The sequence below is a fragment of the Leucoraja erinacea genome, chromosome 22 (genome assembly GCF_028641065.1).
Source record: "Leucoraja erinacea ecotype New England chromosome 22, Leri_hhj_1, whole genome shotgun sequence".
Taxonomy (NCBI): Eukaryota; Metazoa; Chordata; class Chondrichthyes; order Rajiformes; family Rajidae; genus Leucoraja; species Leucoraja erinaceus.
The window spans coordinates 28,812,773-28,834,375 of record NC_073398.1 but is presented as its reverse complement, the minus strand read 5'-3'; the positions used below and the strand labels follow the sequence as shown (position 1 = coordinate 28,834,375).

At 42.3% G+C, this 21,603-nt stretch overlaps 1 protein-coding gene across 1 annotated transcript in view; it reads right to left on the bottom strand.

Annotated features, from left to right (window-relative positions):
- Positions 1-21,603, bottom strand: part of ube2h (ubiquitin-conjugating enzyme E2H (UBC8 homolog, yeast)) — a 77,596-nt gene that overhangs the window by 10,349 nt on the left and 45,644 nt on the right. Inside the window, 1 exon segment of the mRNA XM_055653353.1 lies at positions 19,732-19,806. Coding sequence (XP_055509328.1) covers positions 19,732-19,806 — 75 coding nt within the window.

Genomic DNA, 21,603 nt, shown 5'->3' with positions numbered 1-21,603 from the left:
GACGGAGGGACGGGGAGAGAGATAGAGACGGAGGGACGGGGAGGGGGAGACTGAGGGACGGGGAGGGGGAGACAAAGGGGGGAGGGGGAGACGGAGGCAGAGGGGAGAGATAACATGAACTTATCACCTTCATGCCTCAATATCAGATCTAAATTGACAAAGTTGCATTATACAAGAAAATACTTGGAAGAAAATTTCAATTAATAACATGGCAACTCAACATGTCAATCCGATGATGCAGCTTACAATGCAAGTTAACAAAATGCTTATTTCACCATCCAAGAAGCACCTCAATATTTATACATCCGTGTGGTCTGTTTTACTAGGTTACAAGTCAATTTCCTTGTTAACTAGTTCAAAAGTCAAACAGGGTAGCACTGCATGTATTAGATATGCTACAGAAGGCTGTGGAAGCCAGTTCAATGGAGATTTTTAAGACAGAGATAGATAGATAATTGATTGGCATGGGTGTCAGGGGTTATGGGGAGAAGGAAGGAGAATGGGGTTCGATGGGAGAAATAGATCAGCCATGATTGAATGGCGGAGTAGACGATGGGCCAAATGGCCTAATTCTGCTCCCATCACTTATGAACATAGCCATACTAAATGACAGTAGTGATGTAATTGCGACTGCTGGTGATTTTCCTGCTTTCAGCTATTCTCTGATCACAAACAAACTTCCGTGTAATTCTCAACAGTCACAATTTCTTGCTCCTCAATCTTCTTGATTGGTTCATACTACTCAAATGAAAGAACCCCAAAACCAAAAATACCTGCCATGCTCTAACTTGCCACAGGAATACATCAGCAGGGCTCGATCACATCCTTTTTGTTTAAGGAGGAACTGCAGATGCTGGAAAATTGAAGGTACACAAAAATGCTGGAGAAACTCAGCGGGTGCAGCAGCATCTATGGAGCGAAGGAAATAGGCAACGTTTCGGGCCGAAACGTTGCCCATTTCCTTCGCTCCATAGATGCTGCTGCACCCGCTGAGTTTCTCCAGCATTTTTGTGTACCTTCGATCACATCCTTACCTGGCACTTTCCAACAAGTGAATGAATAAAATAAACATAAGCTTGAAAAGTTGTACTATTCCAAATCATAACCACACTGTAATCAGAAAAGATCTGTCCAAAAACGCTAGAATACCCATTTAAATCAATACGTTCCTAGACCTTTTATCGGATCTGACCTGCTCTACAACCATCTGGACACAAGGGGGAGCTCAGCTGTATATAAAACAAACAGGAAATCAGCACAGCCAGCAAGTTCAAGACATCCCTTTTGTTCCCTGTTGCAGAAAACTACATGCACTTGCATTGACATTTGCTGTCAGTTCCTTTTGACAAAATTAGAGCAACTACCCATCTTCAAGATTTGTATAAGCTTTCCACAAGCTAATTTTAGACGAATGCACATTACTTTGTGCCAATGTGTAGGAGGGAACTGCTGATTTAAACCAAAGATGGAGACAAAATGCTGGAGTAACTCAGCGGGATCGGCAGCATCACTGGTGAGAAGGAATAGGTGAACCCTAATGCACCCATTCCTTCTCTCTAGAGATGCTGCCTATCCCGCTGAGTTACTCCAGCATTTTGGGTCTATCTTACTTTGTACCAAGTTGTGGGATTAATGTTTTATAATTAATGGAAATTGACATGACATTTTTTATATCTAACTTTGTTTCTGTTAAAAGGTTAGTATATTATCTAGCACGCAGCAGAGCTGCATTTTGTAAGGCTCAAAACCTCTTTGATGTGTGGTACAATATATTACATTCAAAATAAATCCAAGAACAATAGCAGCAGAAACATACATATCATAACCAAGAACTTCACTCGATTACTGCGATGGATCGTTAAGTACAGAGGGACACCGAAGCCTCGGCATCAGACACACCAACGAGGCGCTCAGTGAACTACAATGGCAGATTTCATGTGCGCTAAGCAACGAAACAAAACATGCAAAGGACAAAGCCAAACAGTAGCAGAACTAATATATCAGATCAAACCGCTCAAATGCCGCCAACCCTCATGAACATTGATTGACAGCTAACAACAGGCTCCAAGGATGGTGTCCAACAATAGTGCTCAATACTGGAGCATTTATAACTACATTCAACCAGAAGTGCCCAGCAGACAATCTTGGCTTCCATCCAAGGCCTCCAGTATCACAATAGCCAGTATTCAGCTAATTCAACTCACTCCACATGGTAAAGAATGACAGTTACCACTAGATACAATAAGCAAGGGACTAATCACATTCTACTGTGCCCCCAAAGACTTGCTCGACAAAACTAATGGTAGCTCTAGCCTGCAGCTCCAATACAGAATTGCACCTGATCTTGTCGAAAATTGCCCACGTGCAGACTTGTCAAAATAAGCAAGGCAAATACAATCTGGCCAACCACCACAATCAGTCTACTCTCAAACAAAGTGATAGATGTTCACAACTGATCCACCAATGCCACTTTGTTCTTAGTAGGACCGTTAAGCTCCAGAGTTCGCCACAATATTGAACCAAAGATCAAATTCCAAGGGCAAAGTTAGTGATGGGCCTCAACAGCAAGCAGAATATGACCGAGCATGGCATCAATGAGGCTGAATAAAGATGAAACTAATGGGCATTAAGCGAACACGCTAATGATTGATGCCTTACACAAAAGATGGTTTAGTTCTTGGAGTCAATCATCCAGGCCCCAGCCATCCTCTTGGGCTTCAATCTTCTTTTCATCATGTGCTCATAATTGAGCATGGTTCAATTCAATCGCAAATTCTCCTCAAATAAAACAATTCATCTCTCCATACAGTAAAATCTAGACAAGATTCTGAGAAGGGGCATTGAGATATTAAGTAGCAATTAACATTCATGCCATAAAACAAGCAAAACAAAGACCGCCTCTAACAAGATAGAATCTAATTACCAATCGTTGATATTCAAAGGCATTACATTCACTGGGTCTCCCATTAAGATTCTAGGGGAGGGGAGATTCATTATGGCCAGAAACACAAATACTATGGTCATGGGAGCAGGTCAGATACTGGATATCCTAGAGCAAGCAATTCTCATTCTGACACTCTAAAGCCTTTCTACTATTGACAAGGCACATAAGGAGTACGATGGAATATTATCCACTTGTCGGGATGGGTACAGTAACACTGAAGAATTTAAAAACACCCAGGACAAAGCAGACCATTCAACTTGCACCATCATCCATTCCTACCACCTACACAGCTGCAATGTACCAAGTGTATTATCTCCAAAGTTTGCAATCCCTACCATCAAGAACAAGAGCAACAGATACATTGGAACACCAACCCAATACTGGTCTAACTTGCACCAAATGCCCTCACGTAGAAACAAGGAACTGCAGGTGCTAGTTTATCAAAAAAAAGACAAAGCATTGGAGTAACTCAGCGAGTCAGGCAACATTCCCGGAGAACATGTTTTCCAGGGATGCTGCGTGACCTACTGAGTTACTCCAGCACATCGTCTTGAAATAAATTGTCATTTCTTAATCATCACTGGTTGCAAATCCAAGAACTTCCAACCCTGTGGGAGTACTTTCACAACTACAGCAACCAAGAGACTGGGTCACCACCACCTTCAAGGGCAATTAGTCATGATAACAAATGCTGACCTTGCCAGCAACACCCACCTCTCAAAATGAATAATACTTTGCACGAAAAATATCACTTACAATCTACCCTTTACCTGAAATACTACTAAATAATCTAAATTTAAAATTAGTAAGCAGAATCCGATTTAACATATTAAAATATTAACGATTTAGACAAAGGAACTATGCAATATCTCCAAGTTTGCGGATGACACAAAACTGGGTGGCAATGTGATCTGCGAGGAGGATGCAATGAGGCTGCAGGGTGACTTGGATAGGTTGGGTGAGTGGGCAGATGCAGTATAACGTGGATAAATGTGAGGTTATCCAGTTTGGTGGCCAGAACAAGGCGGCAGATTATTATCTGAATGGTGTCAGATTAGATAAAGGTGAGGAGCAATGAGACCTGGGTGTTCTTGCACATCAGTCGCTGAAAGTAAGCATGCAGGTACAGCAGGCAGTGTAGAAAGCAAATGGCATGTTGGCCTTCATAGCGAGAAGATTTGAGTATAGAAGCAAGTAGGTCCTACTGCAGTTGTACAGGGCCCTGGTGAGACCACACCTGGAGTATTGTGTGCAGTTTTGTCTCCTAATTTGAGGAAGGACATTCGTGCTATTGAGGGAGTGCAGTGTAGGTTCACCAGGTTAATTCCCGGGATGGCGGCACTGACATATGATGAAAAAATGGATCGACTGGGCTTATATTCACTGAAATTTAGAAGGATGAGAAGGGATCTTATAGAAACATATACAATTAAGGGATTGGACAGGCTAGATGCAGGAAAAAATGTCCTGATGTTGGGATGGGCTTATATTCACTGAAATTTAGAAGGATGAGAAGGGATCTTATAGAAACATATAAATTAAGGGATTGGACAGGCTAGATGCAGGAAAAAATGTCCTAATGTTGGGAGAGTCCAGAACCAGGGGTCACAGTTTAAGAATAAGGAATAGGCCATTTAGGACTGAGATGAGGAAAAATCTTTTCAGCCAGAGAGTTGTGAATTTGTTGAATTCTCTTCTGCAGAAGGCAGTGGAGGCCAATTCACTGGATGTTTTCAAGAGTGAGTTAGATAGAGCTCTTAGGGCTAACGGAATCAAGGAATATGGGGAGAAAGCAGGAACGGGGTACTGATTTTGGATGATCAACCTATTTCCTATGTTTCTATGAATGTGCTGTAATAAATTTGAGTAGATTAGCTCCGTTTACCCAGTGCCAGCACTGAAAAGGTATTATTAACACAATACTGCTTCATGCAGATACAACAATGAATCACAGAACCAGGTGCCTGACATTTGAAATAAGCAAGCAGCACTGAGAAGATGAATTTTGATATGGTTAATTGTGATTATTTTGTTTCCATAGCCTGAGACAGGCCGAATGATTGAAAGATAATAGAACTAAATTGAAAACAATTGCTGGATTAAAAATAGCGATTCCTAATGGAAAGGTAATGTCTACCTTAACTGAAAGAATGGCAGAAATATTACAAATCAAAAAAGCAAATTTATAATTTCACGTACATTTATTTTGAGATGGCAGAGGATGTCAGTTAATCCTGATCATATACAATCAGCAGGGCCAGAACAACGTCAGTGAGACCAGAATATACAAGTCACATGTACGTTATGATCATTCAGCTTACCAAAATTTGCCCTTACAAAAGTCACAAATTACCATCCAAAACTGAAATACAGAATAAAATTCACTCACATAATTCATGTGCAAAAGTAAATCAACATAAATGTCTCAATTCATGTATTTTGACACATAGGCTGGTGACGCTGGTTGACGCTATGGAAAGTCACAATATGGACCATTTTCTAGGACACCCCTCGAACCCTAATGCAGGGTCGCTTGTACCAAGTTCTCGACTTCTGCAAGGGATAAGGACATGAACATCCTGCATATAACACAAATGTAGATACTGGTAAGGCCCTAACTCCTTATACCGATGTACACCAAGTTTATTGTCTTGTGTGCAAGTACACGAGGTACAGGTAAAATGAAAATCCTGCTTGCAGCAGCACAGGCACAGATTCCGACAACGCACAAAAAAAGCAAATGATACATAAATTATAAAATTTACAAATTCTAGAAGATAGCACAAGCAAAAGACGGACCAAAAGAAAACTTCTGTACGAAACACAATTAGAGAAACAAGTTTGTGGTAGTGTAAGAGGTGGTCTGTAGTGTTCTGTTGCCAGGGTAGGATCAAGGTTGTGCAGATCAGTTCAAGAACCTGATGGTTGTAGGAAAGTAACTGTGATTGAACCTGGTGGTGTGCAACTTCAACCTTCTGTGCCTCCTGCCCAATGGTAGCAACAAGAAAGGGACATAGCCTAGATAAATAGTAGGGATCCTAATGATAGATGCCACCTTTTTGAGACAGTACCTCATGTAGATGCTTGAATGGAGGGGAGGGACCATGCCATGATGGACTGGGCATAGACCTGAATACCCCAAATGAAGCTTCACACATAAATAAACACAACTATTTCCATTTAATGTCTTGATTCAGTTATTGTTGCATATTATGATTTGAAAACAATAGACAATAAGTGCAGGAGTAGGCCATTTGGCGCTTCAAGCCAGCACCGCCATTCACTGTGATCATGGCTGATCATCCACAATCAGTACCCCGTTCTTGCCTTCTCCCCATATCGCTTAACTCCACAATCTTTAAGAGCTATATCTAACTTGAAAGCATCGAGAGAATTGGCCTCCACAGCCTTCGGAGGCAGAGAATTCCACAGATTCTCAACTCTCTGGGTGAAAAAGCTTTTATTCATCTCCATTCTAAATGGCCTATCCCTTATTCTTAAAATGTGGCCCCTGGTTCTGCACTCCCCCAACATTGGGAACATGTTTCCTGCCTCTAGCACGTCCAACCCCATGTCTGAAGAAGGGTTTTGGCCCGAAACATTGCCCGTTTCTTTCGCTCCATAGATGCTGCTGCACCCGCTGAGTTTCTCCAGCTTTTTTGTGTACCTTCGATTTTCCAGCATCTGCAGTTCCTTCTTAAACCCATAATATTCTTATATGTTTCAATAAGATCCCCTCTCATCCTTCTAAATTCCAGTGTACACAAGCCCAATCACTCCATTCTATCAACATCTGACAGTCCCGCCATCCTGGGAATTAACCTCGAGAACCTATGCTGCAATCCCTCAATAGCAAGAATGTCCTTCCTCAAATTTGGAGACCAAAACTGCACACAATACTCCAGGTGTGGTCTCACTTGGGCCCTGTTACAACTGCAGACAGACCTCTTTGTGCCGATACTCAACTTCTCTTGTTATAAAGCCAACGTGTCATTAGCTTTCGTCACTGCCTGCTACACCTGCATGCTAACTTTCAGTGACTGATGAACAAAGACCCCCAGATCTCGTTGTACTTCCCCTTTTCCCAACTTGACACCATTCAGATAACAACCTGTCTTCCTGTTTTTGCAGCCAAAGTGGATAACCTCACATTTATCCACATTAAACTGCATCAGCCAAGCATCTGCCCACTCACCCAACCTGTCTAAGTCATCCTGCATCCTTATAGCATCCTCCTCACAGTTCACACTGCCACCAGGCTGTGTGTCATCTGCAAATTAGCTAATGTTACTTTTAATCCCTTCATCTAAATCATTAATGTGTATTGTAAATACCTGCGGTCCCAGCACCGAGCCTTGCAGTACCCCACTAGTCACTGCCTGCCATTCTGAAAGGGGCCTGTTAATCCCTACTCTTTGTTTCCTGTCTGCCAACCAATTTCCTATTCATGTCAGCACCCTACCCCCAATATCATGTGCCCTAATTTTGCCCACTAATCTCCTAAGTGGGACCTTATCAAAGGCTTTCTGAAAGTCCCGGTACACTACATCCACTGCCTCTGCCTTGTCCATTTTCCTCGTTACATCCTCAAAAAATTCCAGAAGATTAGTCAAGCATTCGTAAATCATCTTTTATATTTGACTCCAGCATCTTCCTCACCACCGATGTCAGGCTAACTGGTCTATAATTCCGTCTTCTCTCTCCCATCTTTCTTAAAAAGTCGGATAACATTAGATACCCTCCAATCTACAGGAACTGATCCTGAATCTATAGAACATTGGAAAATGATCACCAATGCGTCCACAATTTCTAGAGCCACTTCCTTAAGTACCCTGGGATGCAGACCATCAGGCCCTGGGGATTTATCAGCCTTCAGTCCCATCAGTTTACCGAGCACCATTTCCTGCCGAATGTGAAATTCCTTCAGTTCCTCCGTCACCCTAGGTCTTCTGGCCACTAGTCCATCTGGGAGAAACTTATGTTAACAATGGCTCCATTCCAAAAGGACACGGCAAGGAGCTGGATATGTGGTCCGGAAACTATTCGTTATATTTCCATAGACAATGATTGGTTCCTTTCTGTATATGTATAGATATTTGTATGGAAAACTGAGACAGTACTAGGGGCCAAATCTGGTGACTACACAAATAGGAAATCAATAGATAACAAGAACTGTGCACATAAATATGATGATAGCTATTCCAGCGCTTTCTTCCTCCCTAAAATGCAGTGAAAGTGTACAAAACACATAAACTGACAGACCTTCTACAACACACCACTGCCAGCAATATTGCCTGCTTTTACATTCAAATTAGCATGAACAACAGTTGCAACATCGCAGCAAATTTAAGCTGTAGAGCCTATTGAAGGTAAAGTATTGTCCAATTTGGGGAAATTAGCCTAAGTGGTTGTCAAAATTTTAATTTTAACTAGTTTAAGAAATCGATGCAATCTTAAAATTAGAGCAGAAATTATATTGATGAGAATCTACAGCAAAGTTGGCAATTCAGCCCAATAGATATGTGCCAGCGTTTGTATTCCAACCAAGCCTTCTCTATCTTGCTTCATCTCACCCCATTATGCAGCCACAATAAGTAAGTTGTTCTAATCACAATCTGTTCATGCAAACATATATTAGTGTTGTCATCTCCCATTGTGCGCTTGCCAATCTGAACAGTTAGTTTAAGAAGGAACTGCAGATGCTGGAAAATCGAAGGTAGACAAAAATGCTGGAGAAACTCAGCGGGTGAGGCAGCATCTATGGAGCGAAGGAAATAGGCAACGTTTTGGGTCGAGACCCTTCTTCAGACTGATGCGAGGGTTGGGGGTGGGGGGGGGGGCGGGAAGAAGAAAGGAAGAGGCGGAGACAGTGGGCTGAGGGAGAGCTGAGAAGGGGAGGAGAAAGCAGGGACTACCTGAAATTAGAGGTCAATGTTCATACTGCTGGGGTGTAAACTGCCCAAGCGAAATATGAGGTGCTGCTCCTCTAATTTACGAAGGTCCTCACTCTGGCCATGGAGGAGGCCCAGGACAGAAAGGTCGGATTCAGAATGAGAGGGATAATTGAAGTGCTGAGCCACCAGGGAGATCAGGTTGGTTAATGCGAACCGAGCGGAGGTGTTGGGCGAAGCGATCGCCAAGCCTACGCTTGGTCTCACTGATGTAGAGCAGTTGACACCCAGAGCAGCGGATGCAATAGATGAGGTTGGAGGAGGTGCAGGTGAACCTCTGCCGCACCTGGAAAGACTGCTTGGGTCCTTGAATGGAGTCAAGGGGGGAGGTAAAGCGACAACTGTAGCATTTCCTGAGGTTGCAAGGGAAAGTGCCAGGAGAGCTGGGAAGATGCCGCCGGCGATGGGATCACGTTGGAGGTGGCGAAAATGTCGGAGGATTATTTGTTGTATGTGACGGCTGGTAGGGTGGAAGGTGAGGACAAGGGGGACTCTGCCCCGGTTACGAGGGGGGGGGGGGGGGGGGGGGGGGGGGGATGGGGAGTAGCAGATTTACGGGCTATACAAGAGACCCTGGTGAGAGCCTCATCTATAGTAGAAGAGGGGAACCCCCATTCCTTGCACATTCCCATTAAATCATTGATTAAAAATACTTCCTTACCTGCCCCCTAAATTAACCAACAAATCGTTAACTGTACTCAAGTAGTGTCTCCCTCTGGTTTAAAATCTGTCATATTTGCCTTGCAAATTATCACTCCACCTCCAAACTCCTTTGCTTCACTCTCTCAAATTTATGCACTTCTTTCCAACATCTTTGCTCAAATCCCCACCAAGCAACTTTACTACTGCTATTTTATTCAAAGCTCTGGTAATAGTCACTAATGACAACTGATGTGTTTACAACAAATCTATCTCTCCTCGTCTTGTTCCACTCATTTTAATAAATGACAATGTCACGATCTTTATCCAAAAAACTCCCCATTTTTGACCATCTTGATGGGACTGACTATTGGACACTATTACCTTTCAACCCATCGCCAAAAAAAAAAATTACCAAAGATTTATTTTCCCATGCTACCACTATTACGTGTGGCATCTTCGAAGGAATTGTCATTACCTCCCTCCTCTTCCTTAATGATGTGATAACTTGGCCCCATACTCCAAAACACTGGAGTAGTTTGGCACATAACTGGTGACAACCAGCTTTTACATCACCTCTTTCTCAACTTCTCAAGACGTTCACAAGATTTGTCTGAATATCCAATAATGGATGAAAATCAATCTTGAATCTACACTCCATTCCCTATATTCTGCCTGGAAACTGCCTTGAAGCTGAAGCCGATGGCATAAGTACAACCTTGGTGTCAATTAGCCTAAAGTTTCTACCTCAATTCAAACTAAACCAGAATACATGCAACCCTGGCATTGGTTCATACCCAGATGGAGCACCCAAGTACCTATCCTATCTTGCACCCGATTCTGTCGACTCTACATCTATGACTGCAAGGACACATATTACTCCTGTTCCAGACATTCAAATATAAAGTTCCCATCCTTGTGTTAAAATTCTCACATTTACCCCAGCATCTCCTTCCAACTTCACAATTTGTTTTATTCTACCATTTATTCAACCCTCACCTTGCTCCAGAATTCATTTTTCAAAAAGCTCAAGCACATTCTGATCAAGGAAGATTAGAAAATGATGAAACCCTATAATTCATTACAAATAATAGAAATATAACCATGTTATTGCTATTTAAGTACAAGCCGACAGTGGTAATTAATCCTAAAATATTTTTGCTTGTGCACAAAGGGCTACTAAATATTTTATAGCTTTATTGCTGTTAGTCAGTATCTGTGCAATTCTGGATTTAGGACCATAGGCTTGTGATATTATGCACTGCAGATGGCTCTCTTTGCAGTGTCAGCCTACAATCACTTCAATTTCATTACTTAAGTGATAAGCAATACTGCGGTGCAAAATTCAGCCATGCCAATTCTCAGTAGGAGTAAAGACAAGTCACACCAGCTAGCACACCGAGTGGAAAGGACAACAGAAAATGCTTTGCAAAATGCGATTCACACAAATAATATGACATTTCATTAATGCAGATCAACAGAAATTGCCCTCCTGCTACATTTTTTTGAAACTACACTATGAAACAGCTGAAGATAGTTGGACCTAGGGGACTGCTCAGATCGGGAGGCACGGTCCTGGGCTTGAGATGACTAGCTTGTGCCTCATAAGTCCAGCAATGAAGTTTCTCCTTAAATCCCACCAACCTCAACTACATTACAGCTCATTGATATCCCAGTCAATAATGTTACTAAAGCAATCACCCCCCGATCCTGAATCTATAGAACATTGGAAAATTATCACCAATGCGTCCACGATTTCTAGAGCCACTTACTTAAGTACCCTGGGAAGCAGACCACCAGGCCCTATTTTTTTTTCTCTTTACATATTCTTTAGGAGTCGTCAGGAGTAACGTGGTCCTGGCCAGTTATTGTAACTGACCAAATTATTGGCAAGTGTTACTTAACCGTACTATCAATTACACCATACAGCAGTTTGTTAATGATAAAGTAAATAAGGCCACATTGGGTTTATTCTACATTTATTCTCTCTGCACAAACTGAAGTTTGTCGAAAGACCATTCTTTGAAATGAATCCAACTGCACATCAACCAATGTAAGACTTACTCCTGTGCTGACCCAGTTTATTGGGGCACAGTACCATTAATATCTCAAATTTAAATAAATATCTATCTTGTCCACTTCACACTTTTAATTTCCTCCAGCCTTTTAAGCAGCTGGCCTCTCCCATTCCCCCATTTTTTAAATCACTCCACCAATGGGGCTATGCAAAATATTTTGATGTTTTGATACAAACACAAACTGCCATTATTTCCTTGAACACTCAGCAATTTGACATGGCAGTTCTTCATTTGCCCTCTTGGGGAAAACTATCTGTATTTCCACTCCAAATCCTTCCCAAGATATTAGCAATATCAACATATCTACCTCCTCTCCGTCTCCAATCTACCCCCAAGAAAACTACCAACTGGTGCAACATCTTGCATATACGTTTAATACATCAAAACAATTAACAAGTGTCACACAATAATTCAGGCAGATAACAAAAGCTGACAGAGACATTTTAGAAAGGTCAGGAGTTCTTGGTCGGAAAGATTTAGGGAGGGAGTTCCACAGTACTGGTCATGGCAGCCGAAGACCAAACCATACAATGTTGCACTGATTACATTCAACATTGCACAAATATGAAGGATTTGAAAGCAAGGATAATTCTTTAAAAATCAACTTTGCTTAAGAAGATCGAGTGAAATAAGCCAATGTTATCACAATAAAAATCTGGCCGCTTTTCATCATCCACTTTCATCTCCAAACCCCATTTCCTTCGATTCAAAAGGTCTAAAGTTTTTTATATTTTTTTATCTTCAACATAGAACGTAAGTAGAGGGGAAGAAAGCCCCAAAGATTCCCAACCTTTGATTAAATAAACTTCTAAGTGACACTTTATCCCAATATTATCTTCACTTCAATGTTCCCTAGTCGGGGAAATCAGCATATGACAATTTTTTAATTGTCAATGAGATCATGCATCTTTCTGATAAATTTCTACTTACTTCATAGGGCAACCGCTCATCCAAGAAATTAAATTAGTGAGTATATTTTGCGCCACCCCAACTTTAGAGATCAATTACATCAATATTTTTGTACAGGTGCACAACCTTTTATCCGACGATCCAAATAACGAAAACCTCCGAATAGCGACATTTTTTCGGTCCTTGAAGAAAGGTCCTTGAAAACGTTCACCGAGGGCGGCCCGCAGAGGTGACAGCGGAACCTCCGGTCGGTCCTCGAAGAAAGGGGAACTAAATCCCCATTCATAAAAGAGGTGAGGGTATATTGCGCGGGAGGGTTAATAATTGACAATATGCTGCTACCTGCCCGCTGAGTTAAAAAGTTTCCACGGTAGACACGATACACAGTGTATCGTGAGTCTTGCGTGGGAACTTTTTAACTCAGCGTGCAGGCAGCAGCAAATTGTCGCTCCCTTCAGTTTCACCCCACCTACACCCCTCTGCTTCCCGGCCATGTGTGTGACCCCTTCCCTCCCCTCTCCAGCTCCCCGCTCATTGCACCGGCGCGGGGGCTTTGTACTGTCTTCACGTCGGCGATTCTAGCAGCACAGTGCAGTCACCAGAGACGTCAGGACCAACGGGACACCGACCCCCAGGCCCACCGCAAGCACGGAGATCCCAGAGACCCACAGCCAGCAGCAGCCCAGCCCCGTTCCAACTCCAGAGGAAAACTGCAAACTGGCCGGAGACGTCAGGACCACCAGAAGCCGCTCCCTGATGGGCCGCTACGGCGACAAGCGGCAGTTCGCCCACAGCCCGAGCTGCGGCCCATCAACGGGACACCGACCCCCAGGCTCACTGCAAGCACGGAGATCCCAGATCAGCAACTCCAGCCCAGCCCCATTCCAACTTCAGAGGAACACGCAGTGTATGGGCAGAAGCTGATAGTGTGGAAGGTACTTCTTGTTCTTGGGGTCGCGCAGCTCGGGCTGTGGGCGAACTGCCAATTGTCGCCGTAGCGGCCCATCGGGGAGCGGATTCCTCTGGAGTTGGAGGGGGAGGGGGGTATTGTGCTGTTTGATCGCCCCCTACTATCCCAGGGACAGGGAGACAGGACGTTCACCGAAGGCGGCCCGCAGAGGTGACAGTGGAACCTCCGGTTGGTCCTCGAAGAAAGGGGAACTAAATCCCCATTCAGAAAAGAGGTGAGAGTATATTGCGCGGGAGGGTTAATAATTGACAATCTGCTGCTACCTGCCCGCTGAGTTAAAACGTTCCCACGGTAGACACGATACACAGTGTATCGTGAGTCTTGCGTGGGAACTTTTAAACTCAGCGTGCAGGCAGCAGCAGATTGTCGCTCCCTTCAATTTCACCCCACCTACACCCCTCTGCTTACCAGCCATGTGTGTGACCCCTTCCCTCCCCTCTCCAGCTCCCCGCTCATTGCACCGGCGTGGGGGCTTTGTACCGTCTTCACGACGGCGATGGCTGCAGGTCAGTGCAGTCACCGGAGACGTCAGGACCAATTGGACGTCGACCACCAGGCCCACCGCAAGCACAGAGATCCCAGAGACCCACAGCCAGCAGCAGCCCAGCCCAGCCCCGCTCCAACTTCTTCTGCCGGGATCAAGGCGCAAACTCGCGACCTTGCGGATATTTCCGAAGACCGACAAATTCTGAATTACGAAAGGTCCCAAGGCTTTCGGATAAAAGGTTGTGCACCTGTACTATTTTTTGCAATTCTCAGTATTTACTTTACCTGCCTTTAGACTTTACTTTAGACTTTAGAGATACAGCGCAGAAACAGGCCCTTCGGCCCACACCAACCAGCTATTTCCCCGTACACTGACACTGTCCTACACACATGGCATCGGTTCGATTGTGATCCATGGAGAGATAGCTGAATAGATAGAAAATTGGCTTCATGGAAGGGTGATGGTGGATGGTTACTTCTTGGACTGGGTGCCTATGATTAGTGGTGTGCCTCAGGGTTCGGTGCTGGGCCTGTTACTGTTTGTCATCTACATCAATGATTTGGATGAGAGCATACATGGCAAGATTAGCACATTTGCTGATGATACAAAAGTGGGTGGTTTTGCAGATAGTGAAGATGGTCGTGAAAAATTGCAACAGGATCTTGATCGATGGGCCAGGTGAGCCGAGGAATGGTTGATGAATTTAACACAGAGAAATGTGAGTGTCGTATTTTGGGAAGTATAACATGGGCAGGACCAACACTGAATGGTAGGGCCCTGGGGAGTGTTGCAGAGCAGAGGGATTTAGGAGTGCAAGTGCATGGTTCCTTAAAGGTCGAATCACAGGTAGTCAAAAAGGCTTTTGGTACATTGGCCTTCATCAGTCAGAGCATGGAATATAGAAGTTGTGAGGTCATGTTGCAGTTATATAAGATGTTGGTGAGACCACATTTAGAGTAATTGTGTTCAGTTCTGAGCACCATGTTATAGGAAAGATGTTGTCAAGCTGGAAAGGGTACAGAGATTTACAAGGACGTTGCCAGGATTAGAGGGTCTGAGCAATAGGGAGAGGCTGAGTTGGCTGGGACTCTATTCCCTGGAGTGTAGGAGGATGAGAAGTGACCTTATTGTGGTGTATAAAATCATGAGAGGAATAGATCGGGTTAATGCACAGAGTCCTTGACCAGAGTAGGTGAATCAAGGACCAGAGATTATGGGTGTAAGGAGAAGGGGAAAAGATTTAATAGGAATCCGAGGGGTCACTTTTTCATACAAAGGGCGATGGGTGTATGGAACAAGCTGCCAGGGGAGGTAGTTGAGGCTGGGACTATCCCAACGTTTAAGAAACAGTTAGACAGGTACATGGATAGGACAGGTTTCGAGGGATATGGACCAAATGCAGGCAGGTGGGACTACTGTAGTTGGGACATGTTGGCCGGTGTGGGCTAGTTGGGCCGAATTGCCTGCTTCCACACTGTATCACTCTATGATACTATAGACAATTTTACCGGTCAATTAACCTTCAAACTGGTATATCTTTGGAGGAAACACCCAAAGAAAACCTACGTGGTCACAGGGAGAATGTACAAATTCCATACAGGCAGCACCCGTAGTCAGGATCAAACCGAAGTCTCTGGTGCTGTAAGGCAGCTACTCTACCACTGCACAATCCTGCACTTTATGTACCAGTGCATACAAACTTCTTCATACACTAATATTTATAATTTTTCACAAAAATCTGTATTTTCTCCTTGACAGACCGCAAAACTGAACACCCTCACGTATACCACTTCCTACACCAGTTAGAGCTATCCCACGCAAACTTTCATACCATTAGCTTCCTCCTCACAACTTGTTTTTTCATCTATTTCTGCAGTACCAAACATGAAAAGATTCAAGGAGGAAACAAATTAAACGGGGGGGAGGGTACAGACCAGCCTTAAATGCTTTAGAGGGGCTGGGGGATAATACACAGAGATTAAGCTTTCTGGAGATAAACCAAGGCATTATCGAGTCAGATATTATAAAAGGGCATTCTTAAGGGTGGTGTGAATAAGTGGTACAAAACAATTCTATGGGGAAATATAATACCAAGATTGAACAATGTGTTTTACCTCCCTTTCTCCTTCAATCTACCATTGTCAGAATTAGATTCATATAGAGTTCTTGGTGGGAGCCACAGTCCTTGTGGTTTTCAATATTTATTTGGAGAAAAATTCTGCTCATCCTTTACTGGATGTCTGACAAATTAAGAACAGTGGAGCTCAAATGAGATGAAGGTCAAAGTTCAGGATTTTCCCTCTGAAAATAGATTTTATCCAGCGCCCAAGTGCAATATACTTACAGCCATTTTCACATACTTATGCATCGGGCACAATTATTCATTAATTGATTGTTGAGAATGCCAATCCATTTGAAACAGCGCTGGGTGAATTTTAGTTAAATTACCTTGAAGCTTTATATACATACTACAACATAGGAGGCGTACTTGAAAGAGGATGCTGTGGTCAATTGTGTGAAAGGTCAACGACTTGGACAATTTTGCTTTGGTCTTAATCGCAGAGGATGCCAGCAGTGAACCAGTTGGGTACTGTATTAGAAAGGATTTCTAAGAGAAATAACCAAGGACCCCCTGGGAAAGTTGGCTCAAATTTGGAGGCTAAAACAAATGTATTGGGTACAATCTAGATAACCACGATTCTTTGATCTTCTTAAAGTCATTGTGGTTCATGGTACTGCAAACCCAAGATTTTTATGAGACAGGAAAAGTTACTTAACATATCCAAAACAAGTGTTAGCATCATAAAATAGCTTAAGAAGTTATGTCATAGGGCACAGCCCCTTTCCTATTGAAAACAGATATCAGGAACTTTAAATACATAGACATTATGAGTTTCCAAACCTACAGTTATCAAAATTAATAACAATTTCTACACAACAAGATTTCAGGTTAGTAATGGTGCTAAAAAGAATGTTATTCTCACTTAAACAGAGAAAGTAATCACTATAATAGCGAGAACTCCCTGCACACCTCACCAAAATAGCAGTGATATAAATGTACATCTAACTCTTGCTAAGAGATATTTTTATACCTGCTTCATGTTTCAGGGCAGTGTGGCAAATCTACCCCTATGCACTGCAAACATACATGGTGGCTGAACACTGCTGAGCTGGCGTAATAGCTGAAGAGTACTGTCCTCTTCCTTCAAAACATAAAATAGTGCTGAAACTAACTCACTGAGGCACCAGATGCACCCTAATGCAATTGCATGCTAGGTGTTAGAGGGAAAACCATTGGAAAAAAATGGCATGAATAAAATTTAACAGCAGTTTCAATCAGGATTTGAGTTAAAACACATGAACATAGTACTATTAATGCATGGAGAAAGGATGGAAAGAGAAGGAACTGACAGGAAGAAAAGTATGTGCATGTTTGCAATAATTAGTGCTTTGCTACTATGCTCAAACATTGCAAAATCATAACTCATTGCAAAGTCAACCTACAGTGCCCTCCACAATATTTGGACAAAGACCCATCATTTATTTATTGCCTCTGTACTCCATAATTTGAGATTTGTAGTAGAAAAAGTCACACGTGGTTAAAGTGCACATTGGCAGATTTTAACGAAGGCCATTTTTTACATTTTGGTTTCACCATGTAGAAATTACATCCATGTTTATACATAGTCCCCCCATTTCAGGGCACCATAACGTTTGGGACACAGCAATGCCATGTAAATGAAAGTATTCATGTAGCATATCCTTTGCATGTGACTGCTTGAAGTATGTCATGGACATCACCAGTTGCTGGGTGTCATCTCTGCGATGCTCTGCCAGGCCTGTATTGCAGCCATCAGGCATGCTCAATTGAGTTCAGATCGGGTGATTGACTTGGCCACTCAAGAATTTATCATTTATTTAGCTTTGAAAAACACTTTTGTTGCTTTAGCAGTATGTTTGGGATCATTGTCTTGCTGTAGAATGAACCGCCGGCCAATGAGTTTTGAGGCATTTATTTGAACTTGAGCAGATAGGATGTGTTTACACTTTAGAATTCATAATGCTACTACCATCAGCAGTTGTATCACCAATGAAGATAAGTGAGCCAGTTCCTTCAGCAGCCATAACACCCCCACCACCGTGTTCCAAAGATGAGGTGGTATGCTTTAGATCTTGGGCAGTTCCTTCTCTCCTCCATACTTTGCTCTTGCCACCACTCTGATATAAGTTCATCTTCGTCTCATCTGTCCACAAGACCTTTTTCCAGAACTGTGGTTGCTCTTTTAAGTACGTCTTGGCAAACTGTAACCTGGCCATCCTATTTTCGCGGCTAACCAGTGGTTTGCATCTTGCAGTGTAGCCTCTGTATTTCTGTTTATGAAGTTTTCTGCGGACAGTGGTAATTGACAAATCCACACCTGACTCCTGAAGAGTGTTTCTGATCTGTCGGACAAATGTTTGGGGATTTTTCTTTATTATAGAGAGAATTCTTCTGTCATCAGCTGTGGAGGTCTTCCTTGACCTGCCAGTCCCTTTGCAATTAGTAAGCTCACCAGTGGTCTCTTTCTTCTTAATGATGTTCCAAACAGTTGATTTTGGTAAGCCGAAAGTTTGGCTGATATCTCTAACGGTTTTATTCTTGTTTCTCAGTCTCAAAATGGCTTCTTTGACTTTCATTGGCACAACTTTGGTCCTCATGTTGATAAACAGCAATAAAAGTTTCCAAAGGTGATAGAAAGACTGGAGGAAAGACTAGGTGCTGAGAGCTCTCTTATACCTGCATTAAGGAGGCAATTAAACACACCTGAACAATTACAAACACCCGTGAAGCCATATGTCCCAAACATTATGGTGCCCTGAAATGGGGGACTATGTATTAATACAGTTGTAATTTCTACATGGTGAAACCAAAATGTATTAAATGGCCTTCATTAAAATCTGACAATGTGCACTTTAAACACATGTGATTTTGTCTATTACAAATCTCAAAATGTGGAGTAGAGAGGCAAATAAATAAATGATGGGTCTTTGGCCCAAACATTATGGAGGGCACTGTGTCTGAGACACACAAAGATTTAACATTGCTCGCTCCGAATACTTATAAAGACCCTGCCCTTTCCTGTTTTATGAATAGCAAAGAAAGGTGCCTGGACAGAACAGGGGTTAACTCTTCTTGCAAGGTTTTGGATAGAAGAACAGTTTGTTACTGTGCTTCTTAATGTTTCCAACCAGAGGCACCCAACAGGGCAAAATGCAAACAGAGGTTAACATGTAGAGAATGGAAATCCAGGGGTTACTGATATTTCTTAGTTAACACTAGACATTAAATTTTAAATTTAGCTTTTGTTTTACATACTTTCAATATTTTCTTTTGTTGCATTAAAGCATTAGGATATACAATAGTCAAGATGCATTTATTGGTCCTCTTCTTGTTCATTTGTCTTCTCCAAATACAGAAGGAATGCATGAGCTAGTTACCCTCTAATACATTTACCCATCTGTAAACCATGAGGATCCCTCAAGAACCAATACTATTTAATCCCACCTGAGCCCCCATCCCGTCCTCACCCATTTCTCTATACAAAGTGCTCCAATCAAACATTGCTCTGCAGCTGCACGATGCAGAAGATTTAATCTTCCTACTTTACAGAATTAGTTCATACGATAAATATGAAGTGATAAAGAAAAATCCTTCTCCGACTTGATTGAAGAATTTTAATCACTTGGACACAATACATTAATCTAATCCATACCTATGGAAGGAGATTTGAATGGATATTTGTCTGGTAGGTCCACTCTAACTTTCCATACACCACCTTCATAGGGAGCTGAACAAATAGAAAAAGAAAATGAACTTAACTACATTCAAACAAGTCAATAAACAACAAAAGCTGTAAAACAGATGTTTAGAAACACATCCAGGATGCCCAACCTGCAAGAATTATGACGTTTGACATATAGATAAAAAATTACACTGCAGATTTTTAATCTTCTGATCCAACAATTGAAAAGATTTCTTGCTACCGAAGGCTGAAAACGCGGAACTTTCACACTATAAATCCACATAGAGAAAAGTAATCAAAGGATATGAGTATGTAGGGTGGAGTATGCGAGAACAATGAATGTAGATCTACCAGTGCTAATTAAGGGAGGATTAAGGCATCCCTGCCTTGAATGTACAAATCAATCAAGTCATTTCTACTTAAAATTCTCTACATCGTCAGAAATGAGTATGTTTGCCTATCCTTAACTGCCCTCAAGCATGTAAAATTATATCTAACTAAGCATGTGCAGTCAATGTTAACCTCTCTTATAGCTTAGGAAATCTTAGATCTCTGCTCAATAGCAAGGAAGCAATGACAGCCAATCTCCAAGTCAATGTATTGTAGTGGCGAGCAGAAAACATAGACGTTATACCTGCCTCATGCACTTACTGCTTGTCATTTTAGGTGGTGATGGTTGCAGGGTTAGGTGCTCTGGAAGAAATCTTGGCTAGCTCGTACACTCTATCTTAAAGGTCGCATACAGTGCCAATCGTGCAGGCAGCTTTATTTTTGATAGCATAGCTAGGACACCATAGATGGTAAAGACACTTGGGGTCCCAAATTGGATCCGTCTCTGCAGAATAACTTGCTGAAATATTCTATATTTATGCAAAAATAGAACTGAACTATCAACACAAATTCTGAACTAAGAACAAAAAACTGCTGGAAACACTCAAGGAGCAGTTAGCAATTGTGGAAAGAAAAATAGAATAGACATTTCTGATTGAACACCTTTTATCATATTTGGGGAAGACAAAATGACACTAGTTTTAAGATGCAGGTGGGGTAGGGGAGATGTATAGGATAAATTGAATATCCCTGGCATGGTGAGGCCAAGGTTGCCATGGGAATAAACTGCTGATGAGGGTATTTTCCCAGTTTAGTTTAGAGATACAACGTGGAAACAGTTCCTGTTGGGGGGGGGGGGGGGGGGGGGAGGGGGGGGGGGGTAAGAGTGATACGTGATACAGAGGAGACACATATGAGGGCCTCATCTATGATAGAAGAGAGGTGAGATCAAGAAAGGGGAGAGAGGTGTCGGATATGGTTAATGTTCTCTTTGGTGTTTGATAATAAAAGGGATTGCATGTGGACCTTGGAGACTTAAATTTAAACCAGGTTAAATAGCCAAGAATAATGCTGAACCTTGATTAAATAGAAGAGTGAATATATGCACATAAATCTGTATTGAGTTAATTTAAGACCAAGTTTATCCAGTGTGCAGCCAACACATGGGATCCGGTTCTGACAAGTGATGATAGTCAGAACAATGACCTATTCAAAGGTAAGTAGGTCTTTCAATGCATGATTTTTCATTGCCTGCTCTTTCTCATAGCCCCGGTCGAAGCAGTGTCCTTCTCAAAGTTGATTACCCAAAGATATTTTCTGAAAACCTCTGATAACTATTTTCCGATATCAGAAGATAGTTCAATGTTCCAAATTAATTCAAGTTCCTTTATCTGTGCACTGTGGATGGCTTGATATAATCATGTATGGTCTTTTCTTTGACTGGATAGCACGTAAACAAAAGCTTTTTACTGTACTTTACATGTGCCAATAATAATAAACTAAACTAAGGTT